The following is a 23863-nucleotide window of genomic DNA, read 5'->3' as shown; positions in this document are numbered from 1 at the left end:
CTATAAATACCACAAAGTGAAAGACAACTTGTATCTCTGTTCAAATCTTGTCTACATCACAGAGGACCACTATATACCAGCCCACTTGGTATACCGTGATATGCCACACCAGCACTTCTCCTACTGTCTTCATTATAAAGCTATCAAATTCTGTACACATACATATATTGTTTTCAAGCAATGAGATAGTAAAGATTATTAAGCCTCCAATAGAGGATAGCTTATTCAGCTATTCACTAGACATTGTGACATCACAGTGGCAACTATTGGGTCATCCCTTAAAAGGACTCCTATGTGTAGAAAATGTGTTTAATTTAAGAGATAGATCATCAGACGGCATTAAGTATTGAAGCATTAATGGCCTCAAGTCACTAGATTTACAAACTAAACAGGGTTATTGAGTGCACATAAAAATGGATAATGTAAAACAGATAAAGCCTGAAATTGCCTGCTGAAAGTAATTTCTCCAGCTCCAAGTCGCTGAATGCTATTGACCACAAACCTCTATGGAGAACAAGCCTTACATCCAGGTAATGGAATCTTACATTAAGCAATGCAAATGTGATTACCTAAAAAGGCCTGGTGTCTGGCACCAGCACTGCAATCTCAGTACTCAGCTTTCAGCACAAAGTGGAATCTATTGTACCGTTAACAAAAAAAAAAAAAAGAAAAAAGAAAAAAAGAAAAAAGGTAGGGTGCAAGGGTCTCATGTTGATGCGCTAATTGTGCGACTTTTTACACTACATGTGCAGAAACGCCAAACATCACATAAAAGCAGATTACCAAATGGGACACAAAGGAGTTGTATATTTTATTGCTTGTGTATGTATATTGTTGTATTATGCACACACACAGGGTTTGTTGTGTCACACACTGAAAGTGTAGGGCATTGTGTGAAAACCATGAGCTAAGCCTAGGAGAGCTGATTACCATACTGATGTGGTTGATGGGAGAGAGTAGCATATAGAGGGTGCAAACTATGCAGTACCCAAAATGTGGTGTATACCTGACCCTCACCAAGCCACCAAGAAAGAAAAGTAATACCATGCAACCATTTATTATAAATGCAGCACTTGTACACACACTAAAGGGTCACCCTGTGTTGTGTGGGTCCGGTTTGTAATGTGTAGCAATTTTTATATATTAACCAATTATTTTCTAAATAGCATTTTTTGTCTTGCTTCGTAGCAGTCAAACAATTGTTTACAATCAAAAAATTATGTTTTCAATATTTGTCGCTCTGTGGTCTAATACTTTCGATACTAAATAACTATGTAAGATTTGGCAGCTTTACCTTGAGAGCTGTGGAATATATTCACCAACAAACAAACTTATTTTATACACATACCCATCTCTCGCGCTCTATATCCACACACACTGTATACTCACATATAGACATATGTGGGGCCCACAAGATTTCTTATGGCCAGTACAAGACTGTCCACATGTGAAGTTCACAACATTTATTATACATCATTCTGTTCAGGCTCCACAAAACCACTGGAAAGTCTATCTGCATGTTCTAGAACCAGACGTCATCTTACCTTAATGTCAAAGTTACATTCCAGTCTCCGGATGAGCACCACATACACACTTGACGTGTTCCCCATTTGCAGAGGTGGAGGGGAGATGGGCTCACATGCATTTTCTGGCTTGGAATTTACCAACAAACCCTGAAAAATATAAAAATCAGTAGTACAGAGTCCATATTGTTTCTGAATGTTGTGTAATACACTTTCCATTCAGTGTATGGTTCTAAATACTGATGGCAAACACCCATATTACAGCATATACTAAGTAAGAATCAGAAAGTGTGCCTTGAGGCTTTGTAAAAAAAATAAATAAATAAATTATGAATTCTCAGGGAATAAAAATAATTACCTCATATCACAAATAAGTACTACAATTCCTTTGACTTTTATTTCCAATAAGATTTTCAGAGAACCACGTGGCACTAAAAGTGGCTAGGCAAAAGTCCTAGAGCCCCACCCTGGCACTTAACCCTACCCGAGCTAATATACAGATCATTTCTATCTTTCATATATGGCTGCTGCTACAACTCACTGGTCTAGAACATGTAGATTAATGTTGTTCTGCAAGCTGTAACGTTTATTAATTTATGACACCAAACACTGCTGTCTTATTTCATTCAGTTATAATGCACCTCATAAAAGCACACCAAATTTATAGGTCTGATCTCTGCGGAACACAGTTTATAAAGTAGACTTCAACAAACATGGTTTAATGTTGGACCATTAACCCAGCTCAAACTTGTCTACTATTGAACTACGTCTTTGAAAGTTATAGAAATAAAACATCCATGCCTAAAATCACTGCAGAGAGAAGTCATTCAAATTAGAAACAATATATTTGTTGTTTTTTTGTTAAAATTATTCCTTGTTTCTAACAAAAGTAATTGCCTGGAACCACTAAAATGCAACTTGTTTATTCATTAGAACTCATAACATTCCTATCTAGAGTGGGTATAAGATGCACATATCGCCATCTAGTGGGCAACATACTAACCTTTTGAACTGTAGCCAATACATAGTGTCAACACCATCAGCAATGCAATCTTCTAAACATTGTTTAAGTAACCTTTTTCCAAAAATTTACTATTCCAATACACCACAGAAATAAGTCAACTGAATACATATAGGAGTAGAAATATATAACGTCAGGTGATGAAATATGATGTACAAGTTTGGAGGGGGGGGGGAATAAATAAATTATAAATTGTCATGTGTAACATTTGTAGGACATGGACTTAACATTTAGCCACTGTGTCTAAATCCAAGTAATTTAGCTTTCAGGAAACAGTAGCTGTGTGTTTGTCACGCTATCATTATATTAATATATAGTAAAGTCTGCCAAGGTGCCACGTAACTAAACGAAATACAAGAAAAAGTGGCTGATTACACTGATCTAGTGTTTTCTGCTTGGTCCTTTTTAAAAAAGGACAAAGGCTTGCCCCCCCCCCCCCAACAAAGATTTTTAAGCAGCCTTTAGCTATACAATATAAATCACTGTTTAAGCCAGGCCTGTCCAACCTGCGGCCCTCCAGATGTTGTGAAACTACAAGTCCCAGCATGCCCTTCCAGCTATCAACTGGTTGTCTACTGGCAAAGCATGCTGGGACTTTTAGTTTCACAACACCTGGAGGGCCGCAGGTTGGACAAGCCTGGTTTAAGCCAACGGCCACAGAGAGATACTTACCCAATTTTTTTGTGCAGCTGATCCAGTTGATGTTTTGTAGCACAAAAGAGACACTGAAAAAAATTGGCTATAGACTTTCCTTGCAAATCGTTCTTCCACTGCTGATCCTCTCCGTCATTCTCTACATTAGTTGTCTGTTTTTCAATATAAAATACTTCTAACCTACAAGGCCAACAACAAAGCTGCACCAACATACATCTCCTCACTTGTCTCAAAATATCTCCCAACTCGACACCCACGTTCTGCACAAGATCTGCGTCTCTCTTCCACTCATCACATCTGTCCGGATTCACACTGAATCCTGGTTCTCCCTGGCAACATCACAAGAGAAGCTTTGATTGGCTCCTCTTGAGATGTTGATTTTATTTTTTAACTTTCAATAGATTTTGGCGAGACCAGGGGATAAATGTATCAAGGTCCGATTTTTTTCGGCATTTTAAAAATCGCAGCATATTGCGGGTGATAACCTGTGATTTCAGTCCCAAAGCCGCCAGATGTATTAAACTGCGATTTTTACTCTGCTCTAAAAAAAAAATAATCGCTGGTCATCTCTGGTGATTTTGCGATGTGAAACACTCCCGTGTTTAGCTAACTCTCCTGTGTTGTCCTCATCTAGCTGTGAGATTAGTAAACACATCAGTGTTACACTGCCCTGCCTGTACAGGTTCGGCAGCTGTCAAAAAACCCCAAGTCTCGCCATTCAGACTGGCATCTACCCGGGTCGGACCCAGGAATAACACTTAAGACCTGGGTTCAATTCCTGGGTCATAAGACCCGTCTAGATGCAGGGGACCCAGTTCACACTCAGGGTCGACCCGGGTTGTCGGGTCTCGTCCCAGCAATAACCCTGGTTTTTAAGGCAGTGTGAACGGGGTATAAAATATTATTTTTTTCAAATTTACTTTTGAAAACTCATTTTTTGTGACATTTTATTAATGTGTGCATTACATATACTTGAATACACAATTAAGGTACTACTTATCTATTATTAGAGATGCATGTAAACAGATTAAAATCACATACACCAACAGATTTAAAACTGGAATGTAAATCTTCAGCTGGTTGAATCTTGGGCAGCAGACTTCATCCATGTGACCTCCCCCACTGTGCACACACTAGGGAGGTCACATGGCATACCAGAAGGTTGAGGGAGTGCACTGTGCACTGCCGCCTTCCTCTGTACAGTCCTAATAAGGGCTGGAAGCCCACTCACTACTGTAAAGAGATTAGAGCAGGGTCATACTGAAAGTGAAGTACATCTAACCACAGTGAGACATCCGTTGCCTCTCCTGTTTGTGCGCCCAAGACAAGGATCTCCTGTAAAAATGAATGATATCCACAACTTCTCACATTGTGTGAAAATTAAGAATCTATAAGCCTTTAGCCCATATACTTGCATGTATTACCCTCCCCCATGTCCCACAGATACCAAAAACAGTGGGTAATTCACCCACTGACTCCACTAGATTGTGAAAATGTCTGATGGCTACGCAAAGCCATTTAATTGAGTCTCTTGAATGAAGTGACTGTCCTGGCTGAACTGTTCTCTAAAACGAAGTAGTTCAGAAGAGAGAAAGAGGGTGAACTGTAATTCCTTCATCCTCTCTGCCATACCAAGCCACAGAGAGGTGTACAATTTGTCAGCCACGCCAGCACCACAAGTGTGCGATGCCTTTTACTATTTTTACAATTATGCCTTCTAAAAAAAAAAAAATCTTGCAGCCATCTCCCTGGGTCTCTGTTAGGAGTGGAAATACATAGGTGTTATTCAAGAGACAATGGTGAAGAGACCACTGGCCAAACTAATTCTGATTTAACAGCTGCTTCCATTTCTAATTAAGGTAATTTGAAGTTCTCCACATACCTTTAATCCATCACTGGGAAGTCTATAGCCAAACCTTGCTGGAAGGTCCTCAAATTTTCGGGATACATTGTCCGATGTATACTAAAACAAAAACAAACATTTCAGGATCTATAATCCTAATTAAAAAAATGCATCTTTATTATTTACATAGTGCCACCATATTATGCAATTCAGTACAGTGAATATCTAACGACTCACATCAGTCTTTGCCCCAATGGAACGTACAGTGTAAATTCTCTACCACTCCGGGTACAAGTGTATACAATATGCAGATCTGATTATATAAAAGACAGACAATCCTTTTAAATGGATTTATGCAGTTGTTCAGCTTGAAGAACTCTAGAAATGTAAATCCAGCATGGATAGGAAAACAACTACAACCCTGTAAAAGGGATATTATACCTAGAAACAATATAGGTTTTGTTAATTTTTTCTTGCTCTGCTACAGCTCTGTCCCCCTTCATATTAATGGGAAGTTCATTGTGGGGGAAGCAAACAAATCAAACCGAGCAGGGCAGAGGAACGCCTGCCTGGGGCAATTAGAGACATCACAGGTAAGCAACATATTTTAATTTGTTTAACTTACTTCCATCCTAGACTAAACCTTTAGCTTTGTATTGGAAATTCACCTATGAAACACAGCTAGATATACTGACACCAAAAGATTTTAACCTCTTTGTTCCAATGTCAAAATCACTACTGTGAAACTACACGTTTCCCCCATCTTCATACCTACATTACTTATGCCATTTTTCATCTACAAATGTTTTCTTTTGTGACAAGTAGGGCTTTTTCTTGGCACTATAGTCGAATAAATTGCTTTTTAGTTAATGGGCCATAAAAGGAAAGAAGGGCTGGAAGATTTAGAAGAAAAAAAAAAAAGTGTACTTTATTGGATGTCTAATGACTATGTTGAGCCATAAGAAAATGCATGTATGAAATGTGTTTTTTTTTAACCCCCACTTCAACCTTTACGGTTTTTTTGTAATCACTCATTTTCCACTCTTGTTTTTGAGCTAGCACTCTTATGCAAGGAAGGCCAGGTCCTCCAAGGTGTATGGAGTCCTAATCTGCAACCAACAGTTTAGAACATCATAGGCCCAATTTAGAGTAAGAAACAATTCTGCAGCCCCGGCTTAACCGCAAACCTTCAGCTACAAAACCGCGGCCATAAAAGTGTATTGTGAGTTGCACGTACAGCTCAAATTATGGTAATGTTACATACACTTTATAGATACAGCTGCATCAAGACAAGCTCAGAGCATATAAATACTGTTAACAAAACAAAAAAAAAAAAAAGGCACCCCATCGCCACTCCTGCAAAATATGTAACCAGCCCCATGCTATAGCCTTGGCTGGGGTGCCTCCAGCGGCAGGACATATCACTGTGGCCACACTATTGACAGGGAGACTTGGACCCATCTAACTTAGACTAGGTGCACATTACAGATTTTTTACCCAACTATCAGGCCAATCACACGATAAACAACTGTTGGGTCCGATATCACATTAACGTGTACGCTCCGACGATCATGTTTTATTGCTCCAAAGCACATATAGTTTGATTTGATTTTATAAACGGACTAAACATCTCTATAAATGATGTTGTGGCAATTTCTCAGTGTATACACACTCACGTCCATAAGTGCAGGCAGATCTCCATAGAGTTTACAGAGTCACCAACCCTGTCAGCCGATAGTTATGACAGATGAGGCGCACAGATCTGAAGGTAAATCCTGTAGAACGTGTATAGTGTGTACACATGAATCAGCATGCTGATTGGGTCTTCCAGTTGTTGGTAAAGTAGTTAACGATATTGTATCGGGAGAAATTTTCTGTACAGTTTATGCAGCCATAGATTTCAACCCTGTGCACAACACATTATGTGCTACAATTGGACTTATGCATAACTCTAAATCAAGGCTAATGGGAGCAAATGCCAGATGACCTAGAATTTACAGCTATTAACTTTTAAGCATGGGACAGACGATGGCACTAAGGGGCTTAGACAAACCTGATTTCTAGAAAAGTATTAAAATCTTCTACATCCTATTAATCCATTTGGAAGCGATAGGTTTGTAATCAGAAAGCACTTTGTTTTTCTTTAAATATGAAGTCAAAAGCCCCTTTAAGCGTGTCTAATTCTTTCCTCCTCCTACAATCATTCTCCTGTTCAAAATCTCTCCGGAGGGAAAATAGGTATAGCTAATCAATCACATTCACAGACTCAACTAGTACCGTATTTGATTCCCAGCGTTGTGCATTGCATTGGAAGCCTCTGTGGTCATGTGATTGCAGAGGGGGGGGGGGGGGGTTAACATTGCAATAGTACTCACTCAATCATGTGCAGTGTGGCCATTTGCCATGATAGTCACATGACACTGTACATATTGTGCAGAACTAGAGATCATTAATAGAAGCCTGAAGAAACAAGCCAATTAAAATGTTTTCTTTCTTTTCACAAAGCTATTTTTTATATAGGTGTTCTCTCCATGTTTGCATGAGTTTTCCTACAGGTACTCCAGTTTTCTCCCACACTCCAAAGACATATTGGTAGGTTAACTGGCTGCTGACAAAATTAACACTAGTGCTTGTGTGTACTGATCGATTTGTGGGGACAATGACCTTTTTACACACCAACACTGGGGACCTCAGACGTGGTGGGGACGTCATCTATTGCATCAGAGAACCGCCAGGGACCTCAGTGCGCAGGAAAGAGAAGAGAGTCGGGGAAAAGAGGAGAAGATAGTCGATCACTGCCTTATCCTGCCAAAAGGAAGGTAGTAACAGTGGGGGAGAGGTGGTGTGACATGAAGTCCACAAAGTGATTTACTACATTTAAACAGCCCTAATGTCGCTACAATATGCATTGGTGGCGTTTTAAATTGTTTTTCATTTAAAGCAAACTAGGAATATTCTCAATGGTGTCGGTGGTAGATATGTTTATAGCCTGAATAACAGTGAAGACAAAGTATGTCCCAGAACTTTCAGATGAGTAATTCAGACACTAGCAATGGTGACGAGATACAGAAGCAGTACGGGAAGAGGGGAGAAATAAACCGCCACACAACAAAACAAACGCACACTTGGATGAAGACACAATGTGGGGAATTCAATTCCCCCCCCAAAGTAGCGCAGCGTTAAACCCATTACAAAATTTAACACAGCTTCCTGCTTGCAGGGAGCTGCGAGCAAAAAGCCGGTGATGAATCTACCGTAATAATGGTATTTAAGCGCACTATTACCGCAATAACGGTAATAGTGCGCAGGCCGCGTTACTTTTTATGCGGCCAACTGAATTCCCCCCAATGATTCTCTACTTGAGGGTAACAGAGTTCTAAACCAAGTACACCGGCAATCTGATATAGTGTCTGCCCAAACATCCCCCCCCCCTCCCCCCCAAAAAAAAGGTGATTGATCAAGAGTCTATAACAAAAAAACAGTTCTGTTCATAACATCAGAAACCGGTCTCAGAAAAAGCCTGGCATAATGAGCATGTTCATCATCAGACTGAATTTGCATAGGCACTTAAATTCCCTAATTACTCAAAGGAAAGATGAATACAATTAGAACATTTTTGAAATAGAGGTAACTTTGCACAAAAATGAGATCATTAGTACAGGATAGGGGAGTTCTATTTCCATACAAATGAGCAAAAAGAAGCCTGTAGTTCCTGAAGGTTTCATGCACTGTCACTTGCCACGGTTTATTTGCAAGAAAATACCTATGGTGATACATGAGAAATGTGACAAACACAAACCTGGCACAAGCAGAGTCCCGTCTCTGTGTGCCTTTGCTGAACCTGTTCCACCTGCTGTTGGCATACATAAGTACATCCGTTCAGAAACTGAGAACAGGGAAGGCTACGGTTACATGCCAGAAAAGTTACCCCACTGAAGACAATGGAAGACCTTATCATTCCATCACAATTGTTGCATGGAGTAAATGTTGAGAAACTTGTAGCTGGCTACAACAATGAATCCCTTGTTGGCACTAAAGGTTGGTCACAGCTTGCAAAAGATTTTGAACATTGTGGAATGCTGAGCAATGATGGAGGGATGTACTGTTATAGTGGGAAATGTGCACAACTTCAGGAAGATCTATGAGACCAGATGGAATGAGCTGATGTCCTCTGCTGCCTTGGAAGACAAGTATCAGAATTAAGGAGTCAAAAATGGAACATTCCTCAGCTCTTACCTTTCAATCAAGATGTGAAAAAAATGCACTTATATCTTCATGAGAAACAATATCACAACAATTTATCAAGTAAAAACTGGGCGTTGCTTGCAAAGGTTACCCTTGCACATGTAATCCTATGGAAACGAGTGACGCGTCAGAGGTTGACACCAGAGAAGACACCAGACGTGTTCCATTGACTACAGTTCTTTGACAAGGGATACTATGTAAGAATCCCTCAATCAAAGACAAAATGCAACCAAGGTTTCCAAAGGTTAGTGCAGGCTGGTGTAGCCCTGTGTTTATTACTTAAAGCACTTCGTTTTCTCAGTTGTTCCTAGATTAATCTGTAATGGACGAATTCGGTTTTCTTTAAAGTCGTAAAGTGAAGAAGAATCTGTGACATAAAAGCAGCTCAAAGCTGTGTAGAAGCACATGATGAAGTTTATGTAAGCATTCAGAGTGCCAGGAGAGCATGATTGTCACATGTATCACAGCTGAACGATCAAATATGGTTAGCTGTGAACTTCTACACAGGAGAACCAGATAACGATTAAGAAAAATAAAATATTTCAACAAATACACAGTTGCTGTCTATTCACCTTGAAGTAGCGGTATAACCTGTTTGACTAGCAGTGGTAAAAGTTACCTGTGGTGTTTCAAGTTATTCATAGTATTAAATACCTGAAAAAAAACAAAAAAACACTCAAACAAAAATGTACCCAAATAGTTTATTTAGCCCCCAGGTGGAGGTAAATCCCTGAGGGGAGTATGTGTTTATGGATGTCCTCTGATCTCTAGAAAATATGAAACTGTCCCCTCAAGACAGTGACATATCAGACTTGTTTTAGGTCAAATTGAAAATCTCAAGTGACAATTGTGGTTACAAAAAGCTCCTAAACATACCTAAATGACAGCCACTTGGCCACCGTGCTGCCCATATTATAAGTGATGTTCAGTCTCTTGCTCTGCAGAGATGGCCCACTGAGGCCCGAGTGCCCAAGAGGTTGTCACTGCCTTTGTGGAATACAGCCTCAGAATTTTAGGCACATCACATCCATTTCCCTAATAAACCTGTGTAATAACTTCACGGATCCCTCTTGCCCATTACGCACACCAATAGTAAGGAGTCTGTTAGAATTCCTTTGTTCTGGTAAGATAAATTGAGATTTTCCAAACAAGGTCCAAGATAACTTATGTTTCCCTTCCATTGATTGGCTGTGGGCACAAAGATGGAAGTATAATCTCGTGATTAAAATGAAAAGCAGAAACTGCCTTCAGTAGGAAAGCCACAATATTACATGTTCAGAAATGGTTCCGCACACCATAAGAAATGTAGTTCACCCACTTTCCTGTAAGATGTGATTACCACTAGATATAATACCTTGAACGTGAGCCACTTCAGGGAAACGTCTTGTAATGGTTCAAGAGAACTAGACACCAAAGTTTCTAGGGCAAGATCAAGATCCGAAGATCCCACAAAGGCCTAATACAAGGACAAGTCCTTAAGACCCTGTAGTAGAGAGTCCTGGCATATGATCCAGATCCAAGTATATCAGTATATCTGTGACATTGGTCCTAAACTTTGATAAGCATAAAAATCCTCTTGATTTCATCCACCAATTCACTAAATCTTTAAACAGAAGTTTGTACTGGGTCGTCTCTGCCTTGAGGAATACAGTCCTCACATACAGCCTCTTTATAGTCTTTATCTAGCTCCTTATCACACGCTCCACAAAAACAATCATACATTTTTTTCTTCTGTACTCCTACAGGGAGGAGAAAAAAAAAAGAAAATAGACTGGGTCAGTGCTCTTTGGATTTTTTGAGGCAGGCTTTGGTTCTACCCTTGCCAGATGTGCTTCAACTCACACCGTTTTATACCAAGGCAGTATTCACTTCACTGCTACCCGATTCACCACCAACATATACCCCACACGGCCTGGAATGAACAATATAATGCTTTCTGAGGACGTGTTTATGTCCCCACCGCGTCCATAATGATTTGTCTGACTGACGGAACAGTTTGAAATTCCCACGTTTGCTGCCTAGCCTATAGGAGCCTCCCCTGTCCCAGCTAGCATCCCTCCAAGGTGTGACACAGACCCTACAGATCTGTCTGGGAATATAACAAACCTATCTGCAGTCACCTGCTTGCTCTACTGAAGAGACAGGTAAAAACAGGACACACAGGAATGAGGAGTCACACTATATACCCTCTGGAGGGGTTTCCTTATCCTGCCTCTGCTCAGCTGATCCAAAAGACAACTCTCTGTTAGGGCTGTCATGAAGCCAAAGGAGGAAAAAGTATTACTTTCCCAATTCACTACACAGCTAAAGCTCCTCCCACATATTTAGGGCTGTATCTTAATAGGATCACACAAGCCAAAGCCTAGAAAGCCGTAATAGGACATTACTGGCCCTGCCGCTGTATATGAATGAATCGTCTCACAAAGTTCATCCCTGCAAAGCCGTCAAAAACTATTCTTCCCAACATGAAAATCTGCAGCAGATAATTGAATGTGAGCAAGGTGGACATAAGTAGAAGACTACAGATTATTTAATATATACTAATTCACTCAGCAATACACAGCCAATGATATGTATTCATTTTAAATAGTGGCTTTTCATTGCACTTTAAAAAGTGTACATGAGAAACAGATCTGATGTGAGCGAGTTCTCTGTACAGCGCTGCAGAATTAGTGGCACTATATAAATAAATGGTGATGATGATACTAAAAACACTATGTGATGTGCAAGCAAATAAGAGTTTGATTCAAATGCATGGGCTTGTGTGCCGAAATAACAAATGGTCCCAAGGAGAAAATATTTATTGTAACTTACTGCTATTACGTCAGCATCTACAGGCAGCAGGTGAATGATGGCAAAGGCATAGACTGTCCACAGGCTGACACTTCTCACAGAGAAAACACACATTTGTAAAATCTCCATTCTGAGGTCCATCACCTAGAAACACAAAACGCAACAAATTAGCTTTCCACATTTTCATTATTGATAAAATCTTTACAATGAATTTCTGTAAGCTTGGTCACTCCTTACATCATACAAAAAGCTTACAGCACACTGGAAGAAGCAAGCTTGGCTTATTCCTATTAGTGGCTGCCTCATTGTCAGACGCTTTCTTGTTCCACCGTTCACTACAAATAAGGTGTCTCTTGTTTGTAGACAACAGAGGTGTCTTGTCAGTAGAAAGTCAGCACTTCCATACTAATTCTTACACCAGTCACACATTCTGCTGCCAATATTAAACACAATATATATATATATATATATATATATATATATATATATATATATATATATACACACATATATATATTATATTATATACACACACACATACATACACACTTTAAGAAGCAGCTGGGCCAGTGTAATACTTTGTAATAGTAATGAAAAATGTTGGTGGTTATTACCCACATCCGACAGCACTGGTGGTCAGTGGTCCAACACACACTGCTGGCTGTAGTGCTCATGTAGAGCCTGTTGTAATAGGATAATCCATGGTTTATTCTATTATAAGACAACTACTGGGCTCCAAGAGCTGGGTGGCAAGTAAAAACAGCGAGGGTGAGCACCCGGGAAATAGGTGCTGAGGAAAACACTGTATATACACACACTTTTTCTGTTATTTACATACATAACCTACTTAACCTCACTGTTCATGGGTTGCATATACCACATCATATATTTCTTATAACACGCTAAATTTAGACATGCTGGTGTACAAAGAGCTTTCAGGCCACATGTTAGCAGCCATGCCCTTGGTTTCAGACATGCAAGTGATCACCTATTCACCAAGACAGGTAAGGATTACACACACACACACACACACACACACACACACACACACACACACACACACACACACACACACTAACAGAAGGACTTGTAACTTCAAATAAACGTTCACATATTTGTGTACTTTCAGCTTACATAATGTTACAAAAATAACATGGATTACCAGTTGACCCAAAAAATAAAATGGGCTTTAGAAGATAAAATAAATTGGTTTGGCAGTAAATTCACAACTCCTCTTTAGATAAAAATATGTACTATTATATTGGCAAGGAATTGCTGAAAACACCACATGGCACAATGTAAGTAAGCAATTGTTGAAAACGCAGTTTGCACTTTTATGGAAAAACATACATAAGAAATGTACATGTAGTGCGATTACCAATGCTAAAAACGGGATACTACATGGCCTTTGTTTACAAGACACAGCTTAGTAATGTAAAACACAATCTAGAATTCTCCTAATCATCTGACCACAGTTTATTTATGGAGTGGATATTTTAACTCCATAGAAAAATCTACTCCCATATCTATATTTTGTCTGGTCTAGTGGTTAAAATAAAACTGATTCAGCAAACGTATGTCCACTGCATCACAAAGGACGCCAGCATGGAAATCAATTACTAGCATTAATCAGGATCTGCAGCTAATGAATCCTAGGCAAGCCTACATAAAGGTTAGCAAAATGTCTACAGCCATCCGTCCAATACATGTATATTAGTACTATAACATATATACTGTAAGAAGCTGCTGTTGTAGAAAACATTAGTGCATATGTAACAATGCATACGGAGTGACAAGAACCTGCTGTATGAAGAGTTTCTGCTGGGTACAGGAGAATACAAAGTCCCCCTTTTAGCTGCGCTTGCTGGATGTCACTAGCCACTGCTGTACAAGGTCAGTTCAGCTGAGAGCAAAAACAAAGGGATTTCTGATTTATTTATGTCAAAGGCTCCATGGCATTAGTTAAGGGTTATGTAATTGCTCAATCAGCTGTATTCTTTCTGCACTAAAGAGCTTCATGTATAGAACAGACAGCCGCACTGTGATAAGCCCTGAGTTTATTTTCTGAGCACAAAACATGAAATAACATGCTACATGGCGACACGTACTCTGTTCTGTATGTAACAAAATAGATGTAAAACTATAGCTTTATAAAAAGGTCACCACAAACACACAGCAAGCACAACATGCTATCTAGAGATTTATGGTGAAAGTAAAAAAGTTTAAATATTAAAAGTAGTTTACTTGTAAGAAAGTGGAGAATGACTAGTATAGTGAATCATCTAATGCTGTGCTCCTTTTGGTTTTAGAAAAACCATGTTAGTTCCACATTTGGAGAACCGATTATAGCATCGCAGTCTGCTAAGAGTTACAGCTGCATCGTTATCTGCAGCGACTTCTGGAAAGTGCTATAGAAGCCGACGTACAGTACTTTCACATTTCTTTAAAAAGGATGTAAACTCTAAAAATTGTGTTGGAGTGACATTCTCAACAAAATAAAATATATAATCTTTATATAATATATACATATATTATATAAAAAAATAAATAAATATGTCAACAAAGGAAGTCACCCATTGGTCCTCACATCTCAAATTTAAAAAAAAAAAAAAAAGCGGTTTGAATAAGGAGAAGTTCTCTCCGAAACATCACCTGCTGATATTCAAACAAGAGCCAAATTAATGTGTTATTTTTTTGTTTTTTTAAAAAAAACCTGAGATGCAAAAAGACCAATGACTGACTTTCTCTGTTGAGAGAGATATAGATAGATAGATAGATAGATGAAAAAAAAAACAAAAAAACAACACACACATATATGCATACACACACTTCAACAAAAATGACTTTGTTTTGATTTTTTTTTTTTTTTCACTACTTCCAAAAAAAAGCAGCCATTGAATTCCAATAGAAGGGCATGTGTCACGTTAGGACACAATAGCCAACAATCAGTCTGAATAAACAGATTGGTTGGTTCATTTGTGAAGCCGCCACCTGTGCTGTAAAGCACTGTAAGGAATCAATCACATGTACATTTACATACGTTGTTCACCATACGGAAGAGGTTTTCAAACCATACTTTACTAGATTTCATACATCCTTTCTGGTAGATGGTCAGCACTGTGTCTCAGTGGCGATCATCGCTGCCACACAGCACTGAGGGTCATGGGTGTGATTTTGACCAGAGCCCATCTGGAGTTTGCATGTTTTCCATGTGTTTGCATGGGTTTCCTCCAAGTACCCTGGTTTCTGCCCAGTCAAAAAACATACTGGTAGATTAATTGGTTCCTGACCAAACAGAACCTAGAGAGTGTATGTGTATATTGGGCAGTACGGAGGCTAAGTGGTTAGCACGTCTGCCTCACAGCACTGGTTGATTCGACCATGTCCTTATCTGTGTGGAGTTTGTATGTTCTCCCTGTGTTTGTGTGGGTTTCCTCTGGGTGCTCTGGTTTCCTCCCACACTCCAAAAACATACTGGTAGGTTAATTGGCTGCTATCAAAAATTGACCCTTGTGTGTGTGTGTGTGTGTGTGAATTTAGACTAAGCTCCAATGGGGCAGGGACTGATGTGGGCGAGTTCTCTGTACAACGCTGCGGAATTAGTGGCAATGATGATGGCCATGATGATGAAGATGATTGGTAGGGAATTTAGACTGGAAGCTCCAAAGGGATAGAGACTGATGTGAATGACTACATTATCTATACAGCAGTGTGTAATAGGACTGTGCTATATAAATAAATGAGAATAAAATAAGAAAAGGCTGACGGGACATTAGGATGACATTAACATCAAGTCGGTGGGACAATGTCGCCTGGAAATTCTGGGACAGTAGGCAATTATAATTTATACTGGAGGCAACAGAGATTGTGGATCCTTGCACTATCTTATAATCTTGAGTGGGAGTAAATGTTCAGTGACCTCCAACATCTTCAGGAGTGTCCCTTGGTGGTACCCGGATCCTCTAGAGATGGTGATAGCAATGATTCTTTTTCTTTACCACTCATGGAGACACAGAAATTGAATTAAAAATCTCTTTGGCGTGCTCGCCTATAACAGTTATTTGACGATAACCAAATTACTGCCGGAATATGTAGAATGAGAGATGGGATGTTCGAGAGGCCAGGGCATTCATGTAATGGATTACCTGAGCCCTCTCCTGATCTGCATCTTTTGCTAGTTATAAACTGATTGACATACTTGATTTGTCTATTTTAGTAGATTATATTTGATTAATACAGGCATGCCTGCAGAACTTGTCTAGACGAAAACTTTCCAAAAATATGTTGGATGTCTGAACTTTGTTTCACATATAAGTGTATTTGCCATTGCGATCTTCCAGCACCATTATGACAGGCACCTCATATTACCCCTTTATGCCATTGGAAGACCTTATGCTCCGTCTACAAACTGCCCTGCTTGCCTCCATTTCCATCCCTGAAATGAAGACCTATGTTGCTGCCTTGAAATATTACACAGTGTTACCCTAGCACCAAATTCAGCGGCCTGGATTTGTAGGTAAAGTTCACTCTGGGGGGAAATGCAAATAGGAAAACTTGCCGCTACAAGCCATTGGAACTTTAAATTTTCCCTGCAAAGTTGCCGATCTCCGGTGACTTGCAGAAGTCAGAACTTGATACATTTACACCTTGGCCTCAGTGGACCATAGAAACGTCCCTCACTTGGTATGAGGGTGCCCCACATGCCTTTTAGGAAAATATAGACAACATTTTGCACAAGGTTTCTTTTTGTCATGCTCCCACAAAGTGCAGATTTGTGAAGTGCCCGGACTACTTGTGTTCCATAAATACTTTCTCCCCCATCTCTGCTTTGTAAGACTGTTGCACAGTCAGGGTTGCCATAGGCAGCTTCCCTAACAAGTGCCCTTCTGGCATGGATTCTCAGTTTTGGTGGAAGATCACTTGTTCTAGACAGATTCAATGTGTGTCAAATTCTCTCCATTCCTTTACAATGGACTTGACGAGTGCTCTGGGGCCATTCCAAAGTATTTGAAATATTTGAATGGCCCCATAAGTATTTGAAATTTTCTTATATGACTCTTTTCCCCTTTATTTATATTTCCTTTGAATGTCCTTTGTTTCTAAACAAGAGCTTTTAATATAAAGATCAGACATAATATCTTCAGAGGGTGCTAAACCTAAATGAATGTTTTACAGGGAATAACTTTATTTTTTTGTTAGGCACACGATACTCAATCCGGCTATGGCCAAGTGACCCAATCCCAAAGTGACCTTCACGTTTCCTGCTTCCTGGATGGATGGAGACTACAAATGTGTCAAAGTGGGCCATTGCCTAGACATTTTCTACTTAAAATACAAATTAACCATTTCAGTCATTCCATTATAATAAAATTATATACGCGGCTGCTGTAAAAGACATGTCCAACTGTCCCCTTGAAACAAAACCAAAAGCAGAAATTAACAGAGCAATAGTTTGGCAGGTAGGTATAAAATCAGTCACAGAGAAAAATCCAGTCTCAATAGGCGTATATATACACTCGACCTGTGTTTTTAATTACATGGAAGAATAATACACGCAATTTATGTTTTTTGTGGTCATGTGATCTGAATCATAGAACTTCTCCGAAATTAATGATATCTAGTCGAATTCTCTCGGATGGTTAGCTGCCCAGTTTGATATTATTCGATTTAAAATGGAGGAGATTGAATATCTCCGAAAATAATTAATTATTTACGGATGGCTAACCGACGATCCTTAGATCGTGTGGACGTGAATTTGAATGTCTTTGAAATGAACTATATAATCGGACATTTCCGGACGGCTATCCGATGTCTATGAGATCATGTGACCTGGAATATAGGAGATCGGTTACTTCCGTGACTAATGTCAAGTTTTCGGATATCTCCGGGCGGTCAGCTGATGATCATATAACTAGTTCCATGTGACTAGTCTTGTGTATATAAACCAGCGCTGCTGGATTCTATCATTATACTTACCTCTGAAGAAGCGGCAGGACGCCGAGAAACGTGTTAGGACTGATACTCACAGAGTAATTTATCGGGTGCTGGCCAGTTTACCATCTTCAAGTTTAATTGGATTATTTGTTACCAACAGCGCACTTCAGGCTGTCATTTGTATCCTACCGGAAACTTTGGATCTGGACTGATTGTAGAAGTTTGGAACCCACGGGCTCACGAAGAGAAGTTAAGTACCTGTTTGATACCAATTGGTGCCTATTATATTGAATATCTGGACACTGACACAGGTCTCTCTTATATCTGATATCGATTGAGCCCTTTGAGGATTTGAACATCAACATTAATATAAATTCTTCAGTCCGCGGTGTGGACATTTGCACGCCAGTGTTCTTTTTTCTATATATGGTACCATATTATACCTAATTTTTTGGCCATTCATCCTGATTCTGTCTGACTTGGTTTAAGTCTATGAATTAACAGCTGCTAGCGAACCGTATCAAAATTGATATCAATTTATTGGCTATATGTTTTATTCTGTTATCAATCTATTTGAATATTTATATTAATAAATTGTTTATTATTATCACGCTTGTTGCTTTGCGCTCTTCCATTTCCTATTCTGTATATATACACTCACCTGCCTCAAGCAGGAATATTCATCCAACAGGCGATACAACAGCCAAGTCCTCGTGGAAATGCCAAACACGGCAGCTAACGTAGGTGCTCTTCCATATATATACCCGGTCAATCAATGATTAGATGGGAGCTGCAATAGAGTAACACAGGGATTGTAGAATACTGTGCAGTAAGTTGGTTTACCGGACTTTATCAAACAAGATAAACTAGAACTTATCAAGACTCCAAAAACTAGTCAGCATTACCAAACCCAGGATTCACATTTCAGGGACTTGTATAGCGTAAAAAATGGAAAACCTCTGAAATGGTCACATGATTCATCTAAAACCCAAAGAGACAACATAACAGAATAGATCATATGAGCAGATCATCAGTTGACAGCTGTGAACAAAAATCGCATGATTGGGAACGGGGGGGGGGGGGGGTAAATGAAAACAACTCTTCTTACTTAATCTAAAAGATAATGAATCACCACAATCATACATCATTAAAAACTAAATGGAGATTAAAAAAAAAATAAAAAAATAAAAAATCCATTGACTAGCAAAATGTAGCTCATTCATGGACACATTTCACCAGTATAGATTTCCAGGTAGGAATTTAGTAAATGGTTAAACTTTAAACTAACCAAGTTTAAAACTGAATACAAATTGCAGGATTGAGTCAATCACTGAGGGGGGGGAATTCCCCCAATGGGGAAATTCAATTCCCCCTGGAATACAGCCGCAGAAAACCTATTACCATTAATACGGTGCGTCAGGATGGACCACCTATGCCACCCTGTCTGTTGTTGCCGGGAACCGGCTGGGCTTATGTTGCCACCGTTCCCTCTCGGTATCCCAAACGCTCCCTCTAACCGCAGTAGAAGGAGTTTACAAATGCTGCCACCACTGGACTCCTTACCGGTATCCAGAATGGGGTTTCTTCTGAGTAACTGATGCTGCTCGTGTACCCCGTTACTGGTGTACCTGGGCTGGTACCCCTGACCTCTTCCTATAGATCAGGGTCGCTGTGGATGGATCCCCCCTGACCTATCACACTGGCCAGAGCTGCTGGGTAGCAGGCAGAGCGGTGGTACTGGATGCCGAGTCCAAATCACAGAACAGCTAGGAACAGATTAGAGTTTGGTCTAATCTGTTGGTCAAAGGAATCAGCATAGAGAAGTTCACAAGCAGGTCTTTGAAGCAACTGATGTTTATTTGCTCTTACACTGGTTGAAGGTACCAGTGATCAGGTCAGATGAAACAAGAACAAGTTTTAATACAAAACAGTGCTGTTTTTATACACATTTGAGACTTGTATCTGAAGGAGGTAATCCGTCTTCCTGTCCCTTTAACCAATCTGGGTTGATTCATGCAGCATGCACGTGAATCAACCCAGAGAGGTTTAAACACCTTTAACACTGCTGCTAGTGGCAGAAGGGAGTATACTCCCCCCCCCCCCTTCCCCTGTCCATGAGCTGCCAGGGAGAAGGGGGCTCAGCCCACTCTCCTCCCCTGGTGCCTCTCTGTCTGGGACGAGAGATTTATCTTTTAAATCTCCAGCCCAAACTGACTTCCAGGGACCCTGCTCCGGGGTCGGGTCTGGCTCTGCTCCCTGGCCAAAATAGTATCAGGGAAGAGCAGACAGATCCCGGGGCAGTTGTCCCTGCCCTGTCGCTATTTGAAGCTCTTTGAGCTCAAACTAGGAACTTCGCTTTCTGGAACCCCCAGGAGGCGCTGCACCTCCTGGACCTATTTGATTCCAGGAGACTGGTTGTTAAGTCCCTCCGGCAGGCACTGAAGCTGGCTGCCGGAGGGTGAAGGGGATCCAGGGCTGCCTCTGCAGCCCCAGCACAGGTTTATATACAGTTCACATTTAAATTATACTATTACTCCCCTCTCTGTGTCTAGCGGGGGAAGTTGCTGCAGTGCTGGGTGCTATCCAGCACACACAAACCATTTTTATTTAATTTAAAAAAAAAAAAAAAACTCCGGCTCTGGGAGGGTTAATATCCGGCGCTGGAGTCCATTTCAAGATGTCCACCGCATGACCCGGGACCCGACCACATACGGTCATTTCAACGCTGGCTTTTTGCTCAAGGCTCCCTGAAACGCGAGCAGAAAGCAGGGATAAAATTACCATATTAAAAGATAATAGGTTTTCCGCTGCGGTATTCCGGGGGAATTGAATTCCCACCAATTAATCACTTGCGAATGACTGCCCAATGATCAAGGAACAGAAAATATATAAAAAAAAAATAATAATAATGGATATTCTCTATTGTAATTCAGATGAAATGAACACAAAGGCCAACACCAAATCAAATACTTAAGCAAAAAACAGATACAAATATCCAATTAGAATAAATCACATGATCGGAACTATGGTCTATATAACATGGAATGGGTTGAATGACAATGTGATCTATAAAAGCATGCCACAATGTAAATTAAATCAGAAAGCCCAATGCATACGAATGGACGATACCACAATTACCATCTTCTTATGTACTCCCCAAAGTTCGCATGGGATTCCTCCCACAGTCAGAAATATTTCTGTAAGGCAGGTTGCCCACTGACAAAAACAGACCATAGTGTATGTGTATGTGTGATGTGAGTAGTTAAGTATTCTCTGTACAGCGCTGCATAATATGGTGGCTTTATTTGTTATTTTATTATTGTTTATTTATACAGTGTCACAATGTTACACAGCTGTGTATAATATATAACAATATTTAATCATTCATATCTGTCCCTGTCCCACTACAGCTTACTGTCTGAATTCTATACTACACAGACACACACTAGGGTCCATTTTTGTCAGCAGACATATAACCTACCTCTGCTTTATACAAAACCAAAAATAAAATTAATAAGATAATCAGTCTCAAATTGAGATTTACGTAAAAATTCAGTCCAACATATAAACAATTCTGCTACTAAAATATTACAATAATGTTATATATTAATTTTTCGTATCTGAGAAAATGATACATATATATGTTATTATACTGGCTGAAGTACCCGGCGTTGCCCGGGTTTAAATCTTCAAGTTATTAAGTTATCAATGAGTTGAATGTAACTGTCAACCGTTTAAAAATAATTGGCAGCTTAGCAGCTCTTCCAACACACCCATGAGGTGGTTGACCAGTGTTTTTTGTTTTTATATTAAAGGTCATCCAAATCCATTCAGTGTAAGGCCCAGAACAGGCTTCCCCGGTCAAAGTTTTGCCCAGCGTACAACAATGGGATGTCCAACTGGGACGCTAACCTCTCTAAAATCTGGCCAGAATCTAACTGAACCACCTCCCATTGGTTTCATCCCAATCGGTTCGATGGAAATATTCAGAAATGTGTCAATACAGTCATTTAACCTGTAAGATAGTGTTACTTAATCTGTTTGCAAAGATCACCCTTTCGTAGGCTGCCATTAATTGTTAAATTATCCACTTTTCTTCTCCTAGAACCCTCCTGCCAGCATTGTCTATGTATGATTATCCTCTCATAATGTAGCAGCTTGGGGTCGTGGTCTAGTGACAAGTCTATGTTCTAATATTGAGACATGGCTACCGTCTAGAGGTCGCAAATATTGCAGTATAATAAAAAAAATGAGAATAGGCAGATTATTCATGCAGCGTCTTCAAGACTGAGCTCCTCATCACCCTGACAGTGTTTGAACACACAACTCCATCGCTGATACCAATGTTAAAAGGTAAATGCATGAGCCAAATTATCTGCGCAGACAGATTAGAGAACCAGTTGGACTGGTTAATCCCCTGCTTGCATGTTGTGTGAAAACTGTAAAAGGACAGGCCAAAAGCCTATGTGTATAACCTTTTCACCAACATCAAGTGTGTGTAACAGCTTTTTTAAGAGATATTTTTTAGAAAAAGACACTACTAAAGATCCTAGTTTGTGTCTATTATTTTTTTTATTATTATTACCATTTATTTATATAGTGCCACTAATTACGCAGCGCTGTACAGAGAACTCACATCAGTCCCTGCCCCATTGGGGCTTACAGTCTAAATTCCCTAACATACACACAGACAGAGACTAAGGTCAATTTGATAGCAGCCAAATTGAACTCAGTGCTGTGAGGCAGAAGTGCTGTTGTGTTCCTATGATCTATACATACCAGCTAACACTGTAATCCATCACCTAGATGTCTGTATTGAGCCCAACATTGTACTATGCCAAACTATACCTAGCATTTCTGATCCAAAGTAAGCGGTCAAGAAGTTCCAACCAGAGTAACTTGCAAAGAGGTTGCAGGAGTTAAGCACACCACCTAGGAGAATGTACAGTTCCAGGTGGTGGTAAAGGAGACTGGACGGTGGGTGTCACTGTGCTCGACACTTTTAGTCGGTAAGTGGCTTATTTGGCTAAGTGACACCAGTTGGTGTCATTAATGGCAAGTTACTGACATTAGTAAAACCCCATAAGCTGGTAACAAGGTGGCAAAGCAAGTTAAGTCACAGCATACAATTAGAAAATGCATACCCATGTACAAGCACAATTAAACAAATTTAAGAGGTTAGAATGAATGTAGAATTAATGTAGACCGGTATGTGTCTATGGATCTGTAAAATGTCTGGCGTCACATAGCGGCGTTTTTGGTTATCTGCACAAATCCAGCGGAGCTCCCATCAATCCTTCAAAGGGCAACCTAAACTCCAGAAAAACGGCACTAAATAAATAAAATAATATAAAAAAAAAAAAAAAGAAGGGGAGTGCAATACTAGTTTCAACCATCTGTTTCTAAAATAAACATTTTTTGCTAAAACACGATAAAGGCTGGATTTGGGAACAAGCTAGATGCTCCAACAAATACTAAGAGCACAACAAGACGAAAGCAGATTCATTGTCCTCTTTGCAAGTGACCTCTGCTGAATTCTAAAAATGAAAAGAAGCCTTGCAGTCATAGCAATATACTTTTTTGTGTGGTTAAGCAGGATTTCTAGCACATGCAACAGTATGTCAAAACATATTCACATGGCAAAGTTTCTTGTAAACAAGATCAAATGTAAATATCACACCCATTATCTTTAGACACTCCCAAGAATGCACAAACTGACAACTATGGTAAAATACAAACATAATTTGTACTAATGTTTTTAAATCCTATCAGTGTAACCAAAAAGTGAAAACATATTTATACAATATTAAAAAGGAGTGTCATTTTGTTGTCAGCAATTTACAGTGCATC

At 39.7% G+C, this 23863-nt stretch overlaps 1 protein-coding gene across 2 annotated transcripts in view; it reads right to left on the bottom strand.

Annotated features, from left to right (window-relative positions):
* The window catches only part of RNF13 (ring finger protein 13), a 57074-nt gene that overhangs the window by 24126 nt on the left and 9085 nt on the right, over positions 1–23863 (bottom strand). The window contains exons 2-5 of one of the 2 annotated variants that reach the window (XM_075201956.1): positions 18675–18803; positions 12101–12223; positions 5081–5161; positions 1545–1673 (exon numbers count right to left, since the gene is read on the bottom strand). In XM_075201956.1, the coding sequence (XP_075058057.1) occupies positions 1545–1673; positions 5081–5161; positions 12101–12220 (330 nt within the window). In that variant the 5' untranslated portion in view covers positions 12221–12223; positions 18675–18803. The remainder of the gene's footprint in view (positions 1–1544; positions 1674–5080; positions 5162–12100; positions 12224–18674; positions 18804–23863) is intronic. The other variant, XM_075201957.1, reaches the window with a different exon arrangement.

Source organism: Mixophyes fleayi, chromosome 3 (assembly GCF_038048845.1).
Source record: "Mixophyes fleayi isolate aMixFle1 chromosome 3, aMixFle1.hap1, whole genome shotgun sequence".
In the NCBI taxonomy this organism is placed as follows: domain Eukaryota; kingdom Metazoa; phylum Chordata; class Amphibia; order Anura; family Limnodynastidae; genus Mixophyes; species Mixophyes fleayi.
The sequence above is the reverse complement of the archived record's forward strand: the minus strand, read 5'-3'. Positions and strand labels throughout refer to the sequence as shown.